We start from the raw sequence: 19324 nt of genomic DNA on the forward strand, positions 1-19324 counted from the left end.
CTCTTCGTTTTCATGTTATTGATACCTTTTATATCACATTGTCAGTGGGCAAGCAGTGCTTTATAGTATACTCTGTGACAAACAAAACTAGAATCTCTACAGGGAAGATCTTCTGGAATAAAAACTTCATTTCTCCTGATTCAATAATCTTTTGATTAAGCCCCGAAGTTAAAGCTGAATTCAATAAGCTACAGTTCATTACATCTCAAAGCAGTACCTCGTAGGTACTCATAGAGTAAGAACCGTAAATTCTGGAATGAATCAGAAAATGGAAGATCCTGCTTTTGAAGGAATAGAGGGCAAATGTTTGGTGTCTAGCAATCAAAAGATAAATCTAGGCTTAAAAGGTGCATACATCTTAATGTATGAAAGGTGTCATGAGATTACTTTCTTTAGTCACTTCAAGAATGAATGTGTGATGGGCAAGACAGAGAGGCAAATATAACACAAATGTTTTTAAACAGTAGCAATGTGTTGCTATGAAAAAGAAGCAGTGCTAAAAATAGTAACTGAGTGAGTGGAAACATGGATATAGTTCTGGAGTGTTGCAGAGTTTTGATGTCCTCCGTGCTATTAAAGTATCAATGCTTGCAGTAAACTTCAGGCACAGTGGTTGTAGCAGAGTTGTAACCACAGAAATCGGGGATGAATTTCACCTTTGATTTTGTTCTGCTAAGATTTCTTAGATAAGACAGACCCCGACGTACTGCTGCATTGGCCTGCGCTCTTTTGTTTTACTAATAGCATGCTGCCATACTGCCTTTCTACAGTTCTATCAAACTAACATCACTATGCTTTCAGCAGCACCTATGATTAAGCAAAAGGCATACAATTTGTCCTTAAAAACGGTTACTTTAATGACATCAGCTATTGTTCAAAACAGCTGTGTTTTTCAGTATCTGTAAAAATATCTTTTGTGTAATTTGGTGGGGATTTTAATGAAAATATACAGAAAAGTAGGGTCTCCATCTCCATTATCAAGTATTCTTCAAGAAAAAAGCCATCTTTAGTGAAATATAAATTGCAAAGTAGTTTGCCACTCTGCAGTGCATCAAGTCATCACTGCAAGCCCAAACTTTCTTCAGTCTTGCATTTATTTATTTATTTTTATATTTAGCTTCAGGCCTGACATCTGTTAAAATTCTTCGCTACTCCCACACATGCATATTGTACTAGCACTCTTACACACTCAGAAGAGTTTATTAATAGAGGCTCTGAGAATTAAGTTGTTCTTTCGTGTGGTAGCGATAAAGATTCCTTTTAGTTGAACCTCTGTTCATCTGTTCCTCAGTTCCTTAAGAAACTAAACTAGCTTTGGTACTTAGCTTGCAGAAAAGTCATGAGACAGTAGTTTAAGATTTTTTTTCATGTCCTTGTGATTGCAAATTAGTTTTGAGACACTTGATTCTCTTTTGAATAGCTCTGGTTTAAATGCACCTTCTATTTTAATGAAAGCTTGCTACTGTGGTGCTATATTTTTGGATGTAGCTAAATTAAACTTGACTGTGTGAAAAGGCCTAGCTCAAAGAAAATACAATGGAATTCCCAAGATAAAGAGCTGTGCTACAAATGAAGCCTGAAATGGGAAAATGCTCAGAAGTTTTTCTTTTTTTGCTTAGTGTCATATCCCTGGAAATAAATTGGCATGGTAAAAGGGGGGGAAAACTACAGCATGTCCTAACTTATAACAACAAGACACTCTGGACTCCCCCCCAAACATCAGCATTATTGTAAAAATTAGATTAAGCAGTTGTTTTCTTAGCCAGAACCTTTTCTTTGTGTGCCAGGTTTGCTGATCAAATTCTGTCTCAAGGCTACTTGTAGTGAATATTTTATCGTTTTTCTTACATTTCTATTTGCTGTCATTAGATGGAAAAGGGCAATGTTAGCCTTTTTCTGCCCATCAGTGATAGAAAAACGATACTGTCTTGTCAACAGGAGGGGGAGCACGTGCTAATAGGAAGAGCAGATGCTAGTGCTCTGTACTGGGATTAGAGACCCTATTGATCCGACGAGGATTTATAGTAGCTGCGAGAGTGAAGATTGTCAAGCAATGTCATTGTTCCGTTGTTAACCTTTCCCTCTTAAAGCCAAGGGTTGAAAGGTAGAAAGGTATTACATCTAGGGAGATCTTTTACCTTTTTGTGTGATTATTTAAGAAAGAAAGAGAAGAACTGTTTAACAGTCTCGTCTATGAAAACAAAAATTAATTGCTGCAGTAGGTTTTAGTGCCTTTATTACAGCGCAAGTTGGTGCCATTCTTGATTCAGAGACAGTAAAACAGCAGTTTTCTTTGTTCCTTTATATGATTATTATTTCCTTACTGAATACTTAAGTGTGCCTATTAGTTCAGCGTAATGAGCATTTACTTAGTGAACTGCAGATAAGATTCAATAGGACCTTGATAAGGCTTTGTTAAGGAATTTGTCATTCTGCATTCTGAAATGATTAACAGTGTGGGGGTTTTGTTTGTGCTAGGATTTTCAGAAAAACTTAAAATACCAAACTGAGGGGTATTTGAAAGGCTAAACCACAGTCCAGTCCCCTCATGAGCACAACAGAATATCAAGCTCTTTTTTCAGAATAGTACCTGCAGAGACAAGCTTCTTTCTGAATTGCAAATTTAATTTTATTTCTATATCAATGTGACTGAACTACTGGGTTAGTTATATATACATTTGTTTTATGTTCAGCTGTCTGCTAGATTTATACTAATGTGGTATGTTTCCCTTTCTCTCTTCAGCTTAATAACCAGTTTGTATTTTGTTTTGATTTTTCAGTCCCGTCTTTTACCTTCACACCAACAGGTATATATTTGCACTTTTCCCCCCTTCTTTGTTACTTTAGCATGTGTTTGTGGTACTGTTTCTCTTTTTCTGACATAACCAGCCCAGCTGTTCTGAAGGGTTTTTTAAACAGTTTCATTAATGGCAGGTATCATTATTTTGTTCTCTAAGTAGTGTATATTTGCTTTGTAACTGACACTTTTTTCCACTTGTGTGTACCATTTTGTAGCATACTGTTTGATGCAAGCATGCCATTTTGTAGCATGATCCCGTCGGTGTGTACAACCTGGGCTCTCTTCTTGTATATTACGATAAGAGTAGTGTGGCCTTCTGCATCTAGCGATGCAAAAGGTGCTTCTGATGGAGGAGGAATGAGTTAGCAGAGCCCAGATGCTGGCTTGAAAGGGATTCAGTGGGATTATAGTTGGTGAAACATTTGCTTCTTTTCTTTCCTCTGACTCTGCATTATTCCAGTGACCTAGGAGTTGTCTGCTTTGGAAGAAACAGAAAATCAAAGTGTTACAGCAGTTAGATTTCTTTGTTTGCTGCCTTAAACTGTATTTGTGCTATGAAATTTTAAAATATTCATCCTGTTCTACATAAACAGAAGTGCATTTTGAATTCAGGGTGGGTTTAAAATCATCCTCTATTTCTTTTTGCTTGGAAATGTACAAAACAGGACACAACCTGAGCCATAGCCCACCAAAGTCCGTGAGAGCCTTTCCGTTCTGTAGAGCTGACCTTCAGTCGGTCCCACAGTCTGGCAGCTCAGCAGCTCTTTCTCTACAGCAGATACAATTCAACACATTCAGTACCCACCAGTGTACTGCATGCATTACTTTTAGCTACAGCCTGAGTGAACAGACAGGTTGTTTCTTCATCCTTTGTTCCAAATCCCTTATTGTCACGAGGTCTATGAGACTTGCAGGACATGTATATCCAGGCAGGGTTAAAACCACCTACCCCCTCCTCTGCACACTCACGTTAGCAGGGCATATAAGCTCAAAATCAGCACTGTACTAATTTGGCCTCTGGGCAGCAGCTGAGTTACATCCTTCCAAGTTGGACCGCAGATGAAGCAATCCCATGTCTGTCTGCATTCATCCACACAGACCTAATCGTAATAGGTTAGATTCTTATCCATGTGCTTTTAATCACATCGAATAGTATCTTATTTCAAAAGCAATCCTATTATGTTCAGTGGAGTTGCTTACTGTTTGGCATGAGTCAGAGTGGCCCTTAATGTTTCTGAAGTCCTTTGAGATCCACGGTGGAGACTAATTCAAACTATTACTATTTTGCTATTACTTTAATTGGCTTAACAGAGGGCTTCTATTGCAATCACAATTGTAGCACACTACTGAAATTCGGCAGAGGTTGGTGGGTTAGCTAACATATATTTTCTCAGTTGGATTCTTAACATTAAAAGAAAATATCAGGGCTCCATAAGATATGTCAGAGCTGCAAAATAAATAGCACTGAGATTTTTAAAGAAATTGCAAAAAACCCAAAGTATGTAAAACATTTAAAGGAAAAAAAAAAGTCCTTTTTCAATCCAGGATCCCAGTCATTAGTTCCATTGACTTTAAATTGAACCAGACTCTCTTCTTTAGCATTACCTATAGTATAAGACTTACCTGTAGCAATGCATCCTACATTTTAATCCTGTTATTGTAATCACTGCCAGCATTTATCTCTCTCATGCAGACTCCTAGTTTGGAGTTCTTCTAAAGAGCAGGATTTGGCTGCTTTTTTTCAACACATTCCAAGTTGGAAAATGTAGAATCCATCAGCATTTGCAGGGAGGCAATCTCCTTAACCCTTTGACAAACGCAATGCAAACGTGCAGAATTTATAGCACTGTTTTTTCTTGGATGTTTGCATCCTAAGAACTAACTTTTCAACTGTGATGCTTCCTGTGAAGGATATGCAATCCATGCCGAGAAAGAAATGCATGTGGACATCCACTTTGTTAATGTGTAATGCTTCTGAAATGCTAGCAAAACTGTTACTTCTAATTTAGGAAGTATTCTTTCTGCCAGACATTTTTTACCAACATTTAGACATTTAAATTTTTAGATTAAAAAGTATCATTAATAAACCCAATTGTAAAATGTTATAAAATGCAAAGCTTCTATGGACTTTTAGTGTGCCGGTGCAGTAACAATCAGAAAGAGCATGTGTTTTTGCAGTAGGTTCAGCTCTAATGAGCCATTGTTTACATTGGAAGTAAGGTTTGTTATAGAATCATGATACCTCTTTAATCTTACCAAAATAATAAGGTAGAGCAAAGCTTTAACATCTAGCCATTCATGAAATAAATATATGACCTAAATTCTTCCACGAAGGAACTCCACTGAAGTCAGTGGAGTTATGTTAAGGATAAGTTCAAACTGATGTATGGCTTCCTGCTTTCTTAAGCGATATATGTGTGTGTTTGTTTTTCAGAACAGAATTGAAATATAAAACTTTGTTGGAGCTAAGACTAGCAGTTATCAAGCAATGGAAGTATTATGTATAAACTTGCATTTGAAGGAATAGCTTGCAGAATGAGACTCAGAATTAATGTATAAACAATGCACATTTAATGTCTTAGCTAAAGTGAAACAAAGGCAAATTTAATACTGCTATTTAAGGAGTCTTTTATGAATTTTAAATTATTTCCTTTTTTTATCTTTAACTATTTCAGTAACGTATCAGAGAGGAGGAGAGGCCGTAAGCAGTGGAGGCAGGTAATTATGTGCTTTATTTTTAAAGCTATAAATTGTGTGCAACTAAATTTAAGGATGCTATGAGTACAATTGGCTTTGTAAGTGATAGCAGAATAATCACTTGCAACGATATGTTTTAATTTATTATATTAAGTTATTCATTTTGGCCATATATTCTTCTGTTTAGAAGGAGGATATATGGTTTGAATTTTTAGGTTGATTTCCAAAGAATGAGTCGTAATATTTTCAGCTTTGTTAACCTGTAAAAACTGCGTCTCAAAAAATGAGCAGCAGAGGGAGCACTTTAACTTCAAAATAAAGACCAGGCTTACCAGCTGATTAAGGGAGTAAAAGTAATTAAGTCGTGGCATTTATGAAGATTAAGAAATATAGCTGGTTCACAAATACTACAAAGAAAGAAAATGTTTATTGGGAAAAATTGCTGAAGACATAAACAGCTTATATGGTGACTTTTTAAGAAAAAATCTTGCTATGAATGCAAAATAGTTTAAAGCATCGCTTGCGAGAGATGGGGCACTGAAGGAGAGGGAAACAGGTAGGTTTTAAATTTAAAGCCCCCCACTTTGAGAAAATAGCCCGTTCCAGATTGAGGATTTAACTAAAACATGTTTATTGGGTTTACACTTAATGAATGGCAGTGGACAAAACAGTAATTTACATTTCCTATGTAGAGGTGGAGTTTTCTTCAGGAGGCAAAATAATGGTTTTAGCAAAAAGACAGGTCAGAGCAGTGTCACTTTAGTAGCACATCTTTTTTTCTTTCTAGGTCACGTTCAAGCATGCCTTTTTATAAGCATCTCAGTTAAAGATTTGGCATGATGCTGAAATAAACTCTTAAAATCTCAGAGAGCAGCTGGGTGATAAATTCCTGTATCAATTCCTGTTTCACAAGTGGCATCTTGTGATTCCTAATTTGCAAGACCATACAAAAATTTGGTAATGGTAAAGATTAGGCATAAAATTAAACATTCCCAGTCTACTGGAATGCTGTGCAGAGGCAAGGCTACTCTGCTGCTGCTGCTGAACCTGGCAGGTTAAGAGCAATTGCAGATATCTCTGTCCAGTGCTGTATGCTGCTGTGTTGTCATAGCCGTAAAACCATGGAGGAAAACCTCTAGAACAGTTACCATGTGATTTTTGAATGGACAAATCTGTAAATCACTGGGTTGCTGCCTTCACCCCAGGATAGTGAGAAAATAAGAGAGAACAGAGATGAACCCTCTCTTTCCCTGACAAGGTTGTTCAAAAAGATACGCAGTTAACATCCTTTGTGTTCTTTGTGCCACGGTGCTTTCTCGCTCTTCCCATAGCACAAGCTAGACAAAGCACACTCACATAGACTCAGAGGACAGAAATGAACCCAGAAGTGTCTACGTCGTATACAGTCATTTTGGTACTGCTAGAGAAGCAGCATCATTTTTTACTGTCCTAGTTTTAAGGATCGGTGCCACTGTCTAGCAGTGTAATTGATTCAAGGTGCTAACGTCTATGCTTCTTTTGTTCATTTGCATATATAGCATTTACAGAACGTATGATGTTGTACCGTATTTTGTAGAATATGAAACATACTTCTGCAATATTAAAAAAAATGTTATTTTTACATATTAAACCTTTAGTCTGATTTCCAAACTTAAGGTTTTTACTTCCTTAAATTATATCTGCAATGTTTTGGAGAGTTTTAGCATTTCTGCCAAGTGCAGTTATGTAAGCATGTTAAAGCATTATTCAGAACTCAAAATGCCACAGTGATGTGTTTCAACATATCCCCACTTCTGCAATGCTGAAAAAATACCCATTTCTGTGGCAATCCCTTTTATAGACAGGATTCGAGTAATGGTAATTGTGGTGGATTGACTCCAGCCAGCAGCCAGGCACCCACACAGCCGCTTGCTCAGTCGACCCCCACCCCAGACCCAGTAGAGTAATTTTAAGGATTCAAGGAATTTGCTGCAAAGGTTAAAGATCTTTGGAAATTATGATCTCTGATCATCACCAGGCTATGGAGCTGTAATGCAAACATCTCTTGTGTACAGTTCCACCTAAACAGCTCCAATTAGTAGAGTTTTAATCTACTTATATGCCTCACACCACATTTCTTACATGACAGCAGGTGTGAATGCAAAGTAAATTTTAGAAGCAAAGGACCTTTAACTCTCTATGCAAAAATCCAGTACACAGGCCTTGAATGTGCTGAAACACTGTGGAAGGCTTTGTCTCCTCCAAGTGCCTTGAGGTGTAGTTTAATTGTTAAGAGCAGAGTGGTAAGGAAAAAAGCTGGGTATTTCAAATCAGCTGGCCTGCTCACAGGACTACATACTTGTACGTTTATTTCAGATTTACAAAAAATACTTGTTTAGTGCATGTGTATTGGCTGGTTTGTTAGCCTGACGGTAAGTCAAGCCTCATCACCTCCTGTGTTAAACTGTCAGATGATATACGCAGTACAGAAGTATATATGTACACACATATATATATAGATCTTTTAAATGTCATTCTAAGACTATGACTTAAGCCTGCAGCACTGACAGACTATATCCCCTACAAATAACTGCATGCAGTTTGTATTCTCAACTTGCAGTTTAAGAGGATTAGCATATTTTATTTTTGAAGAGCATCACATCTAATATTATGGGGACTAGTTTCTGCACTATTTCAAATGGAAAGTTGCCTGTTAAATCCTGTGATGAAAGAGACTATGTTCCTTTTTTTTTTTTAATATGACAGTGGCTAAAATTATCTATTTTTAAAAGCACCTTAGTTATCAAAGGCAATTTTAAGTTGTTAGGGGATGCTACTTATGTGGGACTTTATAACATGCCATTGCATTGTTAATACGAAAACTGAAGAGGCACCAAAGATTCTACAAAACATTCGTCAGAGTGTCTTTCGCACTCGCTACAAAAATTCAGCAACTTGGAAACCAAGGAATGCTATTTCTTTCTGCTGATGGCAGGAATGCACTTAATTCCAAATGCAGCCAATATGCAGCATTGATGTCTGGATATTTTTAAAGGTGTTGAGTATTCCCAGTTACTTTAAGCTGGCTTAGGAGCTGCTGCTGTTCCACCCACATAAAGATTAAGCGAGTGGCTTAGTCATTAACAAAGATGTATCACACACTCAGTATGCTTAGTGAGATCCAAATACTCCCAAGTGACAGAAGTTTCTGTAATCTGCTGTTCCCTTTGATCCACTGCAATGGTACTATCTGATGGTGAGGAGAACTTGGCTTCATAAATCACAAAGAATTTGGGAGCATTCACATCCAAACTCAGCTCTTATTTCTGCATATCCCTGTCACTTCCATGTGTGAATTTTTTTGTTTGTTTGACTTGCCAATTTCCCCTTTTTTACCTTGCTTTCTTTAAGAAAGGGAGAGGGGCAGAAAAATAAAAATACAACCTTCCCAGAAAACAAACCAAAGTGACAGTTAAAGGTTGCACACAAACGTGTATCTCTAGTTGAACACACTGAACTGATACTCTCCTTGGCTGTTCACTTCAAAGTGTCTTACCAAGGAACAGGTTATATAGGAGACTAGAAATCATTAAATAATTGAATTAAGCTGTATTTTCCAATGCTCAAGCCTTTAAATATGTGATATTATTTTGTAATATCTAACCCTTTGAGAAGGTTATAATTACAATGTGAAAATGCTTAGTTTAATTTTTGAAATGACCAAGCTTTGTTTTTAAAGGCCAGGACTCCTAAACATCAGTGAACCGGCCACTCAGCCATGGCTAGCAGATACTTGGCCTAATACAGGGAACAATCACAATGACTGCTCCATCAACTGCTGCACCTCTGGCAACGGAAACAGTGATAGCAACCTTACTACGTACAGTCGACCAGGTTAGAAACATTTCTACCTTGCTAATGAATCTTCTTTACAGGGTATATACTTGTTATACCTGAGAGAGTATACAGGTTTGTTTGGTTTTTATTTCCAATGTATTTAGACTTAATATAGTTTCTCCTCTATGTCGTGATTATGCTTCCAGTCCCTTTTTGGATCCCTTTTTTTCGGTCCCCTTTGGATAGTTGTAGCAAGCTGTGGGCTGAAGGAGCCCCTGCAAAGTTCAGTGTTACCAAAAGTCACACTGAACTGATACGTTTCAGCATCTGAAAAAGAGCAGATAAGGTCATTTTTAGGTTGCTCTGTACATCCTTGTTGCTTGGATGGAGAAGGAGAGTACCAGAATGACACTAGTGAGATTTTCCTTCTGTTTTGGGTGTGATGGGAAGCAAGAAATAAAACATTGCTACAGTACTTGCAAGACAGTCTACGTTGGCACATTCAAAACCTCCCTTGGGGTGCCATTCTGTACAAAATTGGATAGCTGGCTTTCTGTTTAGGGCATGTGGATAAAAAAGTTAACTTCACACTCTAAAAGCAATTATGAAATGTTAGGTTAAGTGGTCGTTCCCAGGAGTTGGGCAGGACCCGGAGTGCTCTTGAAGAAGACCTTGTAAGTTCCATGGGAACACAGTTGGGGAAATATATCGGGAAGTGCTAATTGTTGGACATTTTGTTTTAAACAGGCCTTAGGTTCCTTTTGGTTTAACCTGGTTTGTGTTACTGGCGAGGAATGAAAATTAGTCTTTTCTGCTACCAGCATCTCTAGCTGATTTTTGCTAGTAGCGTTTCCCAGCATCTCGGAGAGGGAGTAGGATTACCTGTAGTGAAGTTGCATAAGTGCAAAACAGCATTACCTCCTGTAATTAATGTGAAACCAGTCATAATGTGATGGTGGTAATTCATCTCCTGCAGTATGCAGTCTGACAGTGATCAGTGCCAGGTGCTTCAGAGGAAGGTGAGAGATTTTAACATTAGAGACTTGTATCTTACCCTGCCCGAGGATATCACGTCCACAAATACCTATGTAAAAAGATTCCTGATACAGAGATACTTTATTGTGGCAAGTACAGACATACCAAGTTATAGTAACTGAAACTTAACAAATTCAGAAAAGGAAGAGAATGCACATTTTTGAGGGTTGTAAACTGTTATAACATCTTGTCATGAGGTGCAGTGGATTCTTTCTCAATTTAGCTTTTATATTAAGCTTGGTTGTTTTGCAAAGTGATTCCTTCCGTTCAAATAGAGCTTATGAGCTTGAGGGTCAGACAGGATGCTCATAGTGGTCTCTTCTGTCCTGGAAAATCTGGCAAATATTCTTAATTATGCCAGCTTGGGCTTTGCTTATGCTCTTATGCAGCAGAGTTGGATATCCCCTCTATAGCTGTGAATGTGCTAAGTAACTGTGCATTTTTAATTTCTTTTAAGTATAGTACTGTCTTCCAAGTCTAGAATGGGAACAGAATGTGAACGGGTTGTTCTAAAAGTAGATGCTATAAAAAAATCTAACAGAATATATCTTCTGTTATATAGGTAAACCAGTTTCATTTAAGTACTTTGTATGAGGAATTCTAATGTGTCTATGTAGAAAAATGTACCTACTGCATATACTGTATCGATTATATTACCCTACACAGAAATTGGATGTAGCTCAAAATGGAAGGAGGTAAAAATATATGTTGTAAGTGACTCTGCAAGGATATTATAGCAAAGCATGAGGTATTAGGAGTGAAGAATATGCTGGATATATAATTGCCCAATATAATACAATAGACTTGGAAAGGAGGAAAGACTAGCATGGTTTCGGTAGGTGAGAGAAAAAGCAAAAATGAAAACGTTTAAAAAGTAGAAATCAAGAAGTTGAAGACTGTGAAGCAATAAATAACAGCTCATGTAAGAAAGAAAAATACATCAAACAATAAAACCTTCAAAAAACACAAGCTGGGGGGGCATGAAATGTGCAATGATAAGTTGTATGTGGCATGTTCTGATACTGTTCCTTAATCACTGAAAATGTGGATCAGTGGTTTTCTTCCTCAAGTAGTGTTTTATTTCTCTTTTTCAGGAAATATTTCTCAAAAGAGATGTATGTATTAGGGAATATTTTTGAAACTGAACGTCCTCTATATTTAGTAGTCATTTAATTAGTATAATGGTCAAATACTGAATTCTGTGCTTAGTTTTACTTGGCACCCTCTCCAGTAAATTAATTGTGACCACAGGTAGTGGACTTCAGGTTTTGAATCAAACTCATTAGCATAAATACCACATCTTTTATAAGAGGAAAACTATATTTCTGGTGACTGTTATGTAATTATTGATGCATTAATCAGCTGGCAAATGAGAATTTTTGCTTCATGGTCATTGAATGCTGGTTTCACTAAGCCTTCTAACTGCCGACCCACAGACTGTGTTACTCCATTCAGTATTCTTCCAGTGGACTGGATATGGAGAGAAAAAAAAGCGTGTGGAGCTGCTGTCACACAGAGGCAAGAGAACGCGGAAAGGCAGGCACACTGGTTCACACAGTAGTGGCCAGAGCATCAGTACATGTCTAATTTACTCTGCAATAAGTTATGATCTCATGGTGCAATAACTATTAGAAGAATGAATGAATTCACGCTGTCTATATGATATATATTTAGCATACAGGACAATGCTATTACTATGGTATTAATTATTTTGCACTATCCAAAGCAACTAAAAATCAGCAAAAATTCCAGATTGCTTTCCTGTCTTTTTGTTTCAAACCAAAATATAAGATTGTACAAGGAAACGATGATCAAATAAAGACTTGCTACTGGGTACTGAGTTACCTTTCACATTGTACTGTTTCTCTTTAATTCTGTTATGTGTAATCATTTTTCAGTCTGTTTTATAAAAATGTGCTGTATCTCTGTTTCTTATTACAAGTACAAGAAAGTCTAAATGCTGTTGAGATGACTGTCATGTTTAGGTATTCCCACTATTAAGTTTTGGTTGGTTTTTTCCTTTCAATGCAAATTATTTTAATCACAGTTATTGATTGGATATCTATACTGCTTTGAGAATAATGTCTAAAAATGTGAATGTTTGTATGGCTACTGTAGAAAAAGCCCAGCAAGGTAAGTCATTGTAGATACAATTCAGAAGGTCTGAATTTACAGTGAATCAAAACAGTGAACACTACTTTTGAAGCGGTAGCTTATAAGGTAAATAATATTCTGTAAATTATTTAGTTAATTACAGTATCTCTGCTTCATGGATGCAAGCCATATAGTTATGCACTAAAAAATTTTTAAAGGGAATTTCATTGAAAGTATAGTGTAAGCGAACAGAATGACCTTTTCTTTTTTCTTTCCTCTGTGGTTAGCCGATTGTATAGCAAATTACAACAATCAGCTGGACAACAAGCAAACAAACCTGATGTTGCCTGAGTCAACTGTATATGGTGACGTGGACCTCAGCAACAAAATCAATGAGATGAAAACCTTCAATAGTCCAAATCTAAAGGACGGAAGATTTGTCAGCCAGCCTGGGCAGCCCACTCCTTATGCCACCACTCAACTCATCCAGTCAAATATCAGCAATAATGTTAACAATGGCAGCGGGGATACGAATGAGAAACACTGGAAACCCTCTGTTCAGCAAAAGCAAGAGGTTGCACCCATACAGTACAACATTATGGAGCAAAACAAATTAAACAAAGGTGAAGAGCTTTTAGCTTGTTTCTCCTCTTTAGGCATCAGAAGAGTTTTGACCTTCTGGTGCTGGGAGTCTAAAGCTTTCAGGTTCAGCAATTACAGACTTCTGTGGTGCTTTTAGACTTCTCCCTCTTTAGATTTAGAAATCCGCAGTTAGCAGTGTCAGAAAGTTAATTAGCACCACAATAACCTTGTAATATTGAATTTATTATAACAAATAACAAGCTGTATCTTTAGAAGAGTTAAATACATTTCCTATGGATTTGAGAGTAATTTAAATTTAATAGTAGTTAAGGGATTGGTTAGGACAGAGGCCAGATATTTTATTCATAAGCCAGATGCATGGTAGTCACATTATACTCTACCTTAAATTTTAAATAGGTCAACCCACTCTTCCCAGTCGTGGATGGAGACTAATTAAATCTACATGTTCATGTAAACGAATGAAATTTTGCATATCAAACTCTGTAAAATTGTATTGTGTTGTACACTGGGGACACAAATGGAGTGATCCAATTCATTTTAGACTTGTTCCTAGCAAGCCTTCGATTCATATATTGAGAGGCAATGCTACCGCACACAGTTTTGGAAACTAAATTCCTTTGTTACCCTGACTGAAGTCTGTGGATCCAGAAGCTAAAAATAAATTGATTTCAGTGTTAACGGGAAACATCAGAATGTACTGTTGTGGCCTTGAGGGCATGTTTCTTTAATATAATGTGTGGGAGTTGGAAGAAATAGGTATGTGATTTCTTGCTAGACCTCCAGGCTACCATGCAACCTCTTTTAATAACCTGATTTGCAAAATAGTATCCCTAGGAACTGGACCCATTCTAACTTGGAACTTTTTGCATGGATTGTTGTAACTCAAGTGATCACATAGTGATAAGTTATCCAGTAAAAAGATACGTTTCATTACAGGAATGTTGATTTCTCTACCGGACCCATCTACTCACAGAGGAGTTCAAAGGGCAATATAAAATGTGACACCTTCCCTTGACATAAATATGTCAAAAGAAAATTCAATTTTTGTGGCTCCTTACTAGAGGGTGAAAGCTGTATTTTTTTGTAATTATGTTTTCTTTCATGAACTGTGTATTACATATCTGTTTTGGAATTAAAACATGTTTGGTTTTTATGCCCTGGAAGATACTGCATCTTTCAAACTGTGTACATTACAGCTGCATATTCTCTAGCATATTGTAGTGTGGAAAGGCCCCCCTAAAGCATTGTCTGCTGACAGTCATATATACATATTTCAGAGTGTTGATTTACTGTTTATCCTCTGTGTAAACATATGCGGTATGTAGGGCTTCAGCGTGGTCTCTGGAATGCATCTAGGCTGAGAAGCTATTACAGAATACACTCTGGTGTGGAATTTATCATTTTGCTCTTTTCCCGTGCTTACATTATCACAAACATTTCTGCAGCAGATGGGGACTGGATTCTTAGTTTTGTTTATTTTTGTTTTGATTTGCTATTTTATGAGTCAATATTCTGATCTTGGTTTTCTCATTTCCTAAGTCAAAACCATCTTGCTGATGATTATACCTATAGCTTTTGTGATGGGGAATAACCATTTTGATGAGTTACATGCTGTGCTTCATTGTCACTACTTTATGTCCAGTGGTTCTGTTTATGACGCAGTTTTATTTGCTGTATGAAGAGTAACTCAGCTCCTTTCTGTTCTCTGTAAATTATAATTCCTTTTTGGCATGAGACTACTGTTTTGTCAGATGAGTATTTTACTTCAGATAAAGTTTTACAGATCTGGTTGCCAAATCTAGATTTAAAAGTAACATACGTATATCAAGTGCTTTGGAAGTGGAGAAGGAAGTTACTGTAATAGCCATTGGCAGAAAAAGGCCCTGCCTATAGCTAGAACCTGCATGACCCAATGTAAATAGAAATCTTCTTGGAGCCAGCAGGCGTTAAACAAAGATCTCTTGTGTTGTAAACCAAATTCAGTGGAGCTGCATTGTTGCTCCAGCAGATCATTCAGCCCTTGTAATGCAGGGCTGACTCCTGCATGGGTTTGTCACCTTTGTAATACAAAAAGTAGCTACCACAGTCCACTGCCTGCCCTGCATGCATAAATTAGCAGACACCATGGAAAATCAATCAAGGTGACAGTCTGTTCATATGCAAAATGCTCACACAGGTCGTATATATGTACATTGAGACTCAATCCTTGCAGAGGCATTGGGACAACCCTGTGCATAGGATTTCCTTTTACTTCATTTTTGCTGTGGAGCTACTAAGTTCCCATGATTTTCCTTAAACTTAGAGACAAGATAAAAATAAAACATGATATAGCATTATTTTCCTTTCAAAAAATGAATTTATTTCTTCCTCACTATTTTCAGGAGATCTTACTTTGTGTTATAAAGCAGGTATATAAAAGTAGATGTGTTTCTGAAGGGTAGCATTAACTATACTATTACAATTGCAGATTACCGGGTAAATGACAACATTGCTCCAACTATTCCGTACAACCAGTCATACGACCAGAATACAGGTGGATCCTACAACAGCTCGGACAGAGGCAGTAGTACATCTGGTGAGTGTCTACAGTGTTTCCAAACCTTAGGGGTTTTGGTGTTTGGACGCTCTAGCCATAGTTAGCACTAGTTACTGGACTTACTGAGGGATGACGGGGAGGGACGCACTGACAGTAATAAAGCACAGGGATGTTAAACAGCATAAAAACTGGCCCAATAGGTGCCTATATTTCTGTTGCATCCTCATGATTGCTTAGTGCCATCTAAATGTCAATTAAGTAATAGATTGTCCAAAATGATGAAAGTAATGAAATCAAATAGAAGTTGGATTTCCTAATGTTAATGCCCTACTGGCCATAATATTGCTCTACTGGCCTCCAGATGGGCAAGTCATAGAAATTCCTTTTTATCTGTCACAAAAAAGAGGATTTTAATTTATGTATTACCTTCCTGGTAGTTTACTGACTTCTTTTCCATCTCTTGGATCTACTCACCCAAGTCAACCTTATTCATGAACAGGCTCAAGATACCAGAACATTTGAGTGATACCTAACAGAACTGCTTTAAGAAATATTTCATTTTTAAAATTAAACCCATACATTTTATTGAGTAAAAAAGCATGCATGCATACATAATTTTTTTATAGATTTCAGTGGTTATATGTCAAAACTATTCTTGTACATCATTCAAATGTAGACAGTAGATAATTAAAGGTAAATTTTCTTTCTCATTGGCATCTCCTATGCAAAATATCTAAAAGTCCTTTGTAAAGATCTTGAAACAGGACAGCTTTTTGTGCTGGAGAAAGCTGACCAGTGCACTGAAATTGCACTCTGTGCTTTGGAACCACAGAATATGGTTTAATTCAAAAGTTATTGCTTCTCATCATGGTATAACCTGTTCACTTTCAGCTTTAATTTCTGGTAAAGGCCTGTGAAATCTTCAGAGCTAAACCAGAAACTAGACATAGGCTTAGTTTGGGGCTTTACTGTAAGTCTGATACTTAAGCCTATGTTTATTTACATCAAGCCAATTATAGGGTGACTTATGGTCACAATCACCAGCACCCTGGACTTTACATGGACTAATCAAGATGAGGACTTTTCTTTTCACCTTTTGTTCTGCTGTTGCCTTTGATAGTCCAGTTGCCTTAATCCTAACCTGCGCTCCATCTTGACCGATTGTGACTGAGGCACAGCAGAGGCATAAACATGTAGATGAGCCTTCTGTGCCTTTGGGTGACCTGAATTCTCAGTGGCTGGAGTGAGATAAGCACGGCTCCCGATTCTCCCAGCTGCTCAGGGGTGTTGTTCTGGGAGCCAGCCTTTTGCCCGTTCCCAGGTCTACAACATCAGGATGTGGTGCTGAGCCTATGCTCAATGACATTAAAACCTGAAATTCAGCATGAAACATCTCAGGGGTATGAACCCATGCAAATTAAAAATGAGAAGGTGGTATTCTCCATGCTGACACCTATTATAGTTATTCATAATGCTAACAATTTATAGTCCTGTACCAAGGACTCCAGCAGGACTGAAGCAAGGTGACCAGAGCAATAAATTAATTGTGCTGAACCTCGTATATATCATGGTGCTTAGGGGAGAGAATGCAGATGATGGTCGCCTTGGGATAGTTAGGGTCTTGCTTGACATACTGAGATACCAGAAAAATAATTGTACATAGCTAAAACATATTTGTCTGGCAGCTAATGTGGGACAATAATAAGCAGAACTACTGTCCGTAAGAATGGAAAATCTGAGACAGCAGAAGTGAGAAAAACAAGCTTCCTAAATCTCACTGAAACATTTTTAATTGTGTATAAGGCTTAACTATGGTAATATAACAGTATGCCTCAGGTGAAGAGAGAAATGTGAAGGATTCTAAAACATACTTAAAAATACGGTGACTTTGTCTACAATTAAAGAAGTAACAATAACAAAGAAGGATAAAAATGTATACCTGTTGTGGTTTAACCCCAGACGGTAACTAAGCACGCTCACTCACTCCCCCTCCGTGGGATGGGGAAGAAAATCAGAAGGGTAAAAGTGAGAAAACTCGTGGGCTGAGATAAAGACAGTTTAATGAGTAAAGCAAAAGCCGTGCATGCAGGCAAAGCGAAACAAGGAATTCATTCACTACTTCCCATGGGCAGGCAGGTGTTCAGCCATCTCCAGGAAAGCAGGGCTCCATCACACGTAACCGGTACTTGGGAAGACGAACACCATCATTCCAAACATCTCTCCCTTCCTTCTTCTCCCCCCAGCTTTATATGCTGAGCATGACGCCATATGGTGTGGAATATCCCTTTGGCCAGTTGGGGTCAGCTGTCCCAGCTGTGTCCCCTCCCAGCTCCTTGGGCACCCCCAGCCTCCTCGCTGGTGGGGTGGGGTGAGGAGCAGAAAAGGCCTTGACTCTGTGTAAGCACTGCTCAGCAGTAAGGAAAACTTCCCTGTGTTATCAACTTTGTTTCCAGCACAAATCCAAAACGTAGCCCCATACTAGCTACTGTGAAGAAAATTAACTCTATCCCAGCCAAAACGAGCACAATACCAAGGAACAATGGTAGAGTCAGTTCTGATCATAGTCATGTCCAAAGTTAAAATTCAAGATCACCTGAATAATTGGTCTTATTCAAAGTTATTGGAACTGTTAAAGCTGCATTGTTCTGTTATGAGCTATAATTTCCCAGTAATAGTAGTTGAAAACATTTGTGCCATACTTCATCGATCTTCTTTCTTCTTTTTTCTGTTATTTTAGTTCTTCTAGCAGTGATTTTCAACCGCACCTGCCATTTAGACTAAAACTAGTAATTTCGTTGTGACTAAAACGTTTCAGTGGACAAGTACAAATTACATATATTCAGTGACTTAATGCAACAGTGGAACTTTAATAGATCATATCTGTATCATATTGTATTTTAGGTTCCAGCAATTAAATAGTATAAAGGCACTTTAGAAAATATGTCTACAGCTCATTTGTTTTAGATTATAATCTATAATGTAATTAATAGAAGTAGGAAGCTCACTGTTAATGACATTGCTTGTAAAATTCATTTATGGTTTTATCGCATTTTGACTATTTATTAATAATTCAAGTTTTTTATCCCATGTGCTTTTTTCCATGCTATATAAAGTTTCTAGTTAAATTCAACTGCTTAAAATGTAGTGTAATTCTACAAAGAAGCTACAATTACAAATCGGTGTAAAAAGGAGGAATGCCAGTTTATTCCAGCTCAGCACAACAGAAAATTCCCAGAGAATTCAAGAGGATCTGGGAGGGATACGGTTATTTTGTTTTTCCAAGCTAGTGGTGAGGAGATACTTAAAAGCATTACAAATATGTACTGCTTTTTATTCACAGGGAGTCAAGGGCACAAGAAGGGTGCTCGGACACCGAAGGTTCCCAAGCAAGCTGGCATGAACTGGGCAGATCTTCTTCCACCCCCTCCAGCACATCCACCTCCCCATAGCAATAGTGAAGATTACAGTCTTTCAGTGGATGAAAGGTAAGAAAAATGAATACATCATCCATTTCTCACTTTAATCACTAGTTAATTGAACTGTAATTTGCCCTACAAGCTGGCAGTGAGACCTTCCTTCAGTACCGTTCTGGTGCTCCTCATCTAGCTGTAGTGTGGCTATTTAGATATCACCTACTGACAGTGGTGTACATCCACTCAATACATCCTTACTAAGCTCTATTCAAGAGCACATATAACAATGATTTTTTTCTGGGCTATTTATACATGTATCAGATATGCTAA

At 37.6% G+C, this 19324-nt stretch overlaps 1 protein-coding gene across 1 annotated transcript in view; it reads left to right on the top strand.

Moving 5' to 3' along the window:
- ROBO1 (roundabout guidance receptor 1) overlaps positions 1–19324 on the top strand; it is a 743951-nt gene that overhangs the window by 706030 nt on the left and 18597 nt on the right. Inside the window, exons 21-26 of the mRNA XM_072886039.1 lie at positions 2781–2807; positions 5476–5518; positions 9216–9370; positions 12730–13065; positions 15513–15620; positions 18922–19066. Of these exons, the coding sequence (XP_072742140.1) occupies positions 2781–2807; positions 5476–5518; positions 9216–9370; positions 12730–13065; positions 15513–15620; positions 18922–19066 (814 nt within the window). The remainder of the gene's footprint in view (positions 1–2780; positions 2808–5475; positions 5519–9215; positions 9371–12729; positions 13066–15512; positions 15621–18921; positions 19067–19324) is intronic.

This window comes from Ciconia boyciana, chromosome 1 (assembly GCF_034638445.1).
Source record: "Ciconia boyciana chromosome 1, ASM3463844v1, whole genome shotgun sequence".
Taxonomy (NCBI): domain Eukaryota; kingdom Metazoa; phylum Chordata; class Aves; order Ciconiiformes; family Ciconiidae; genus Ciconia; species Ciconia boyciana.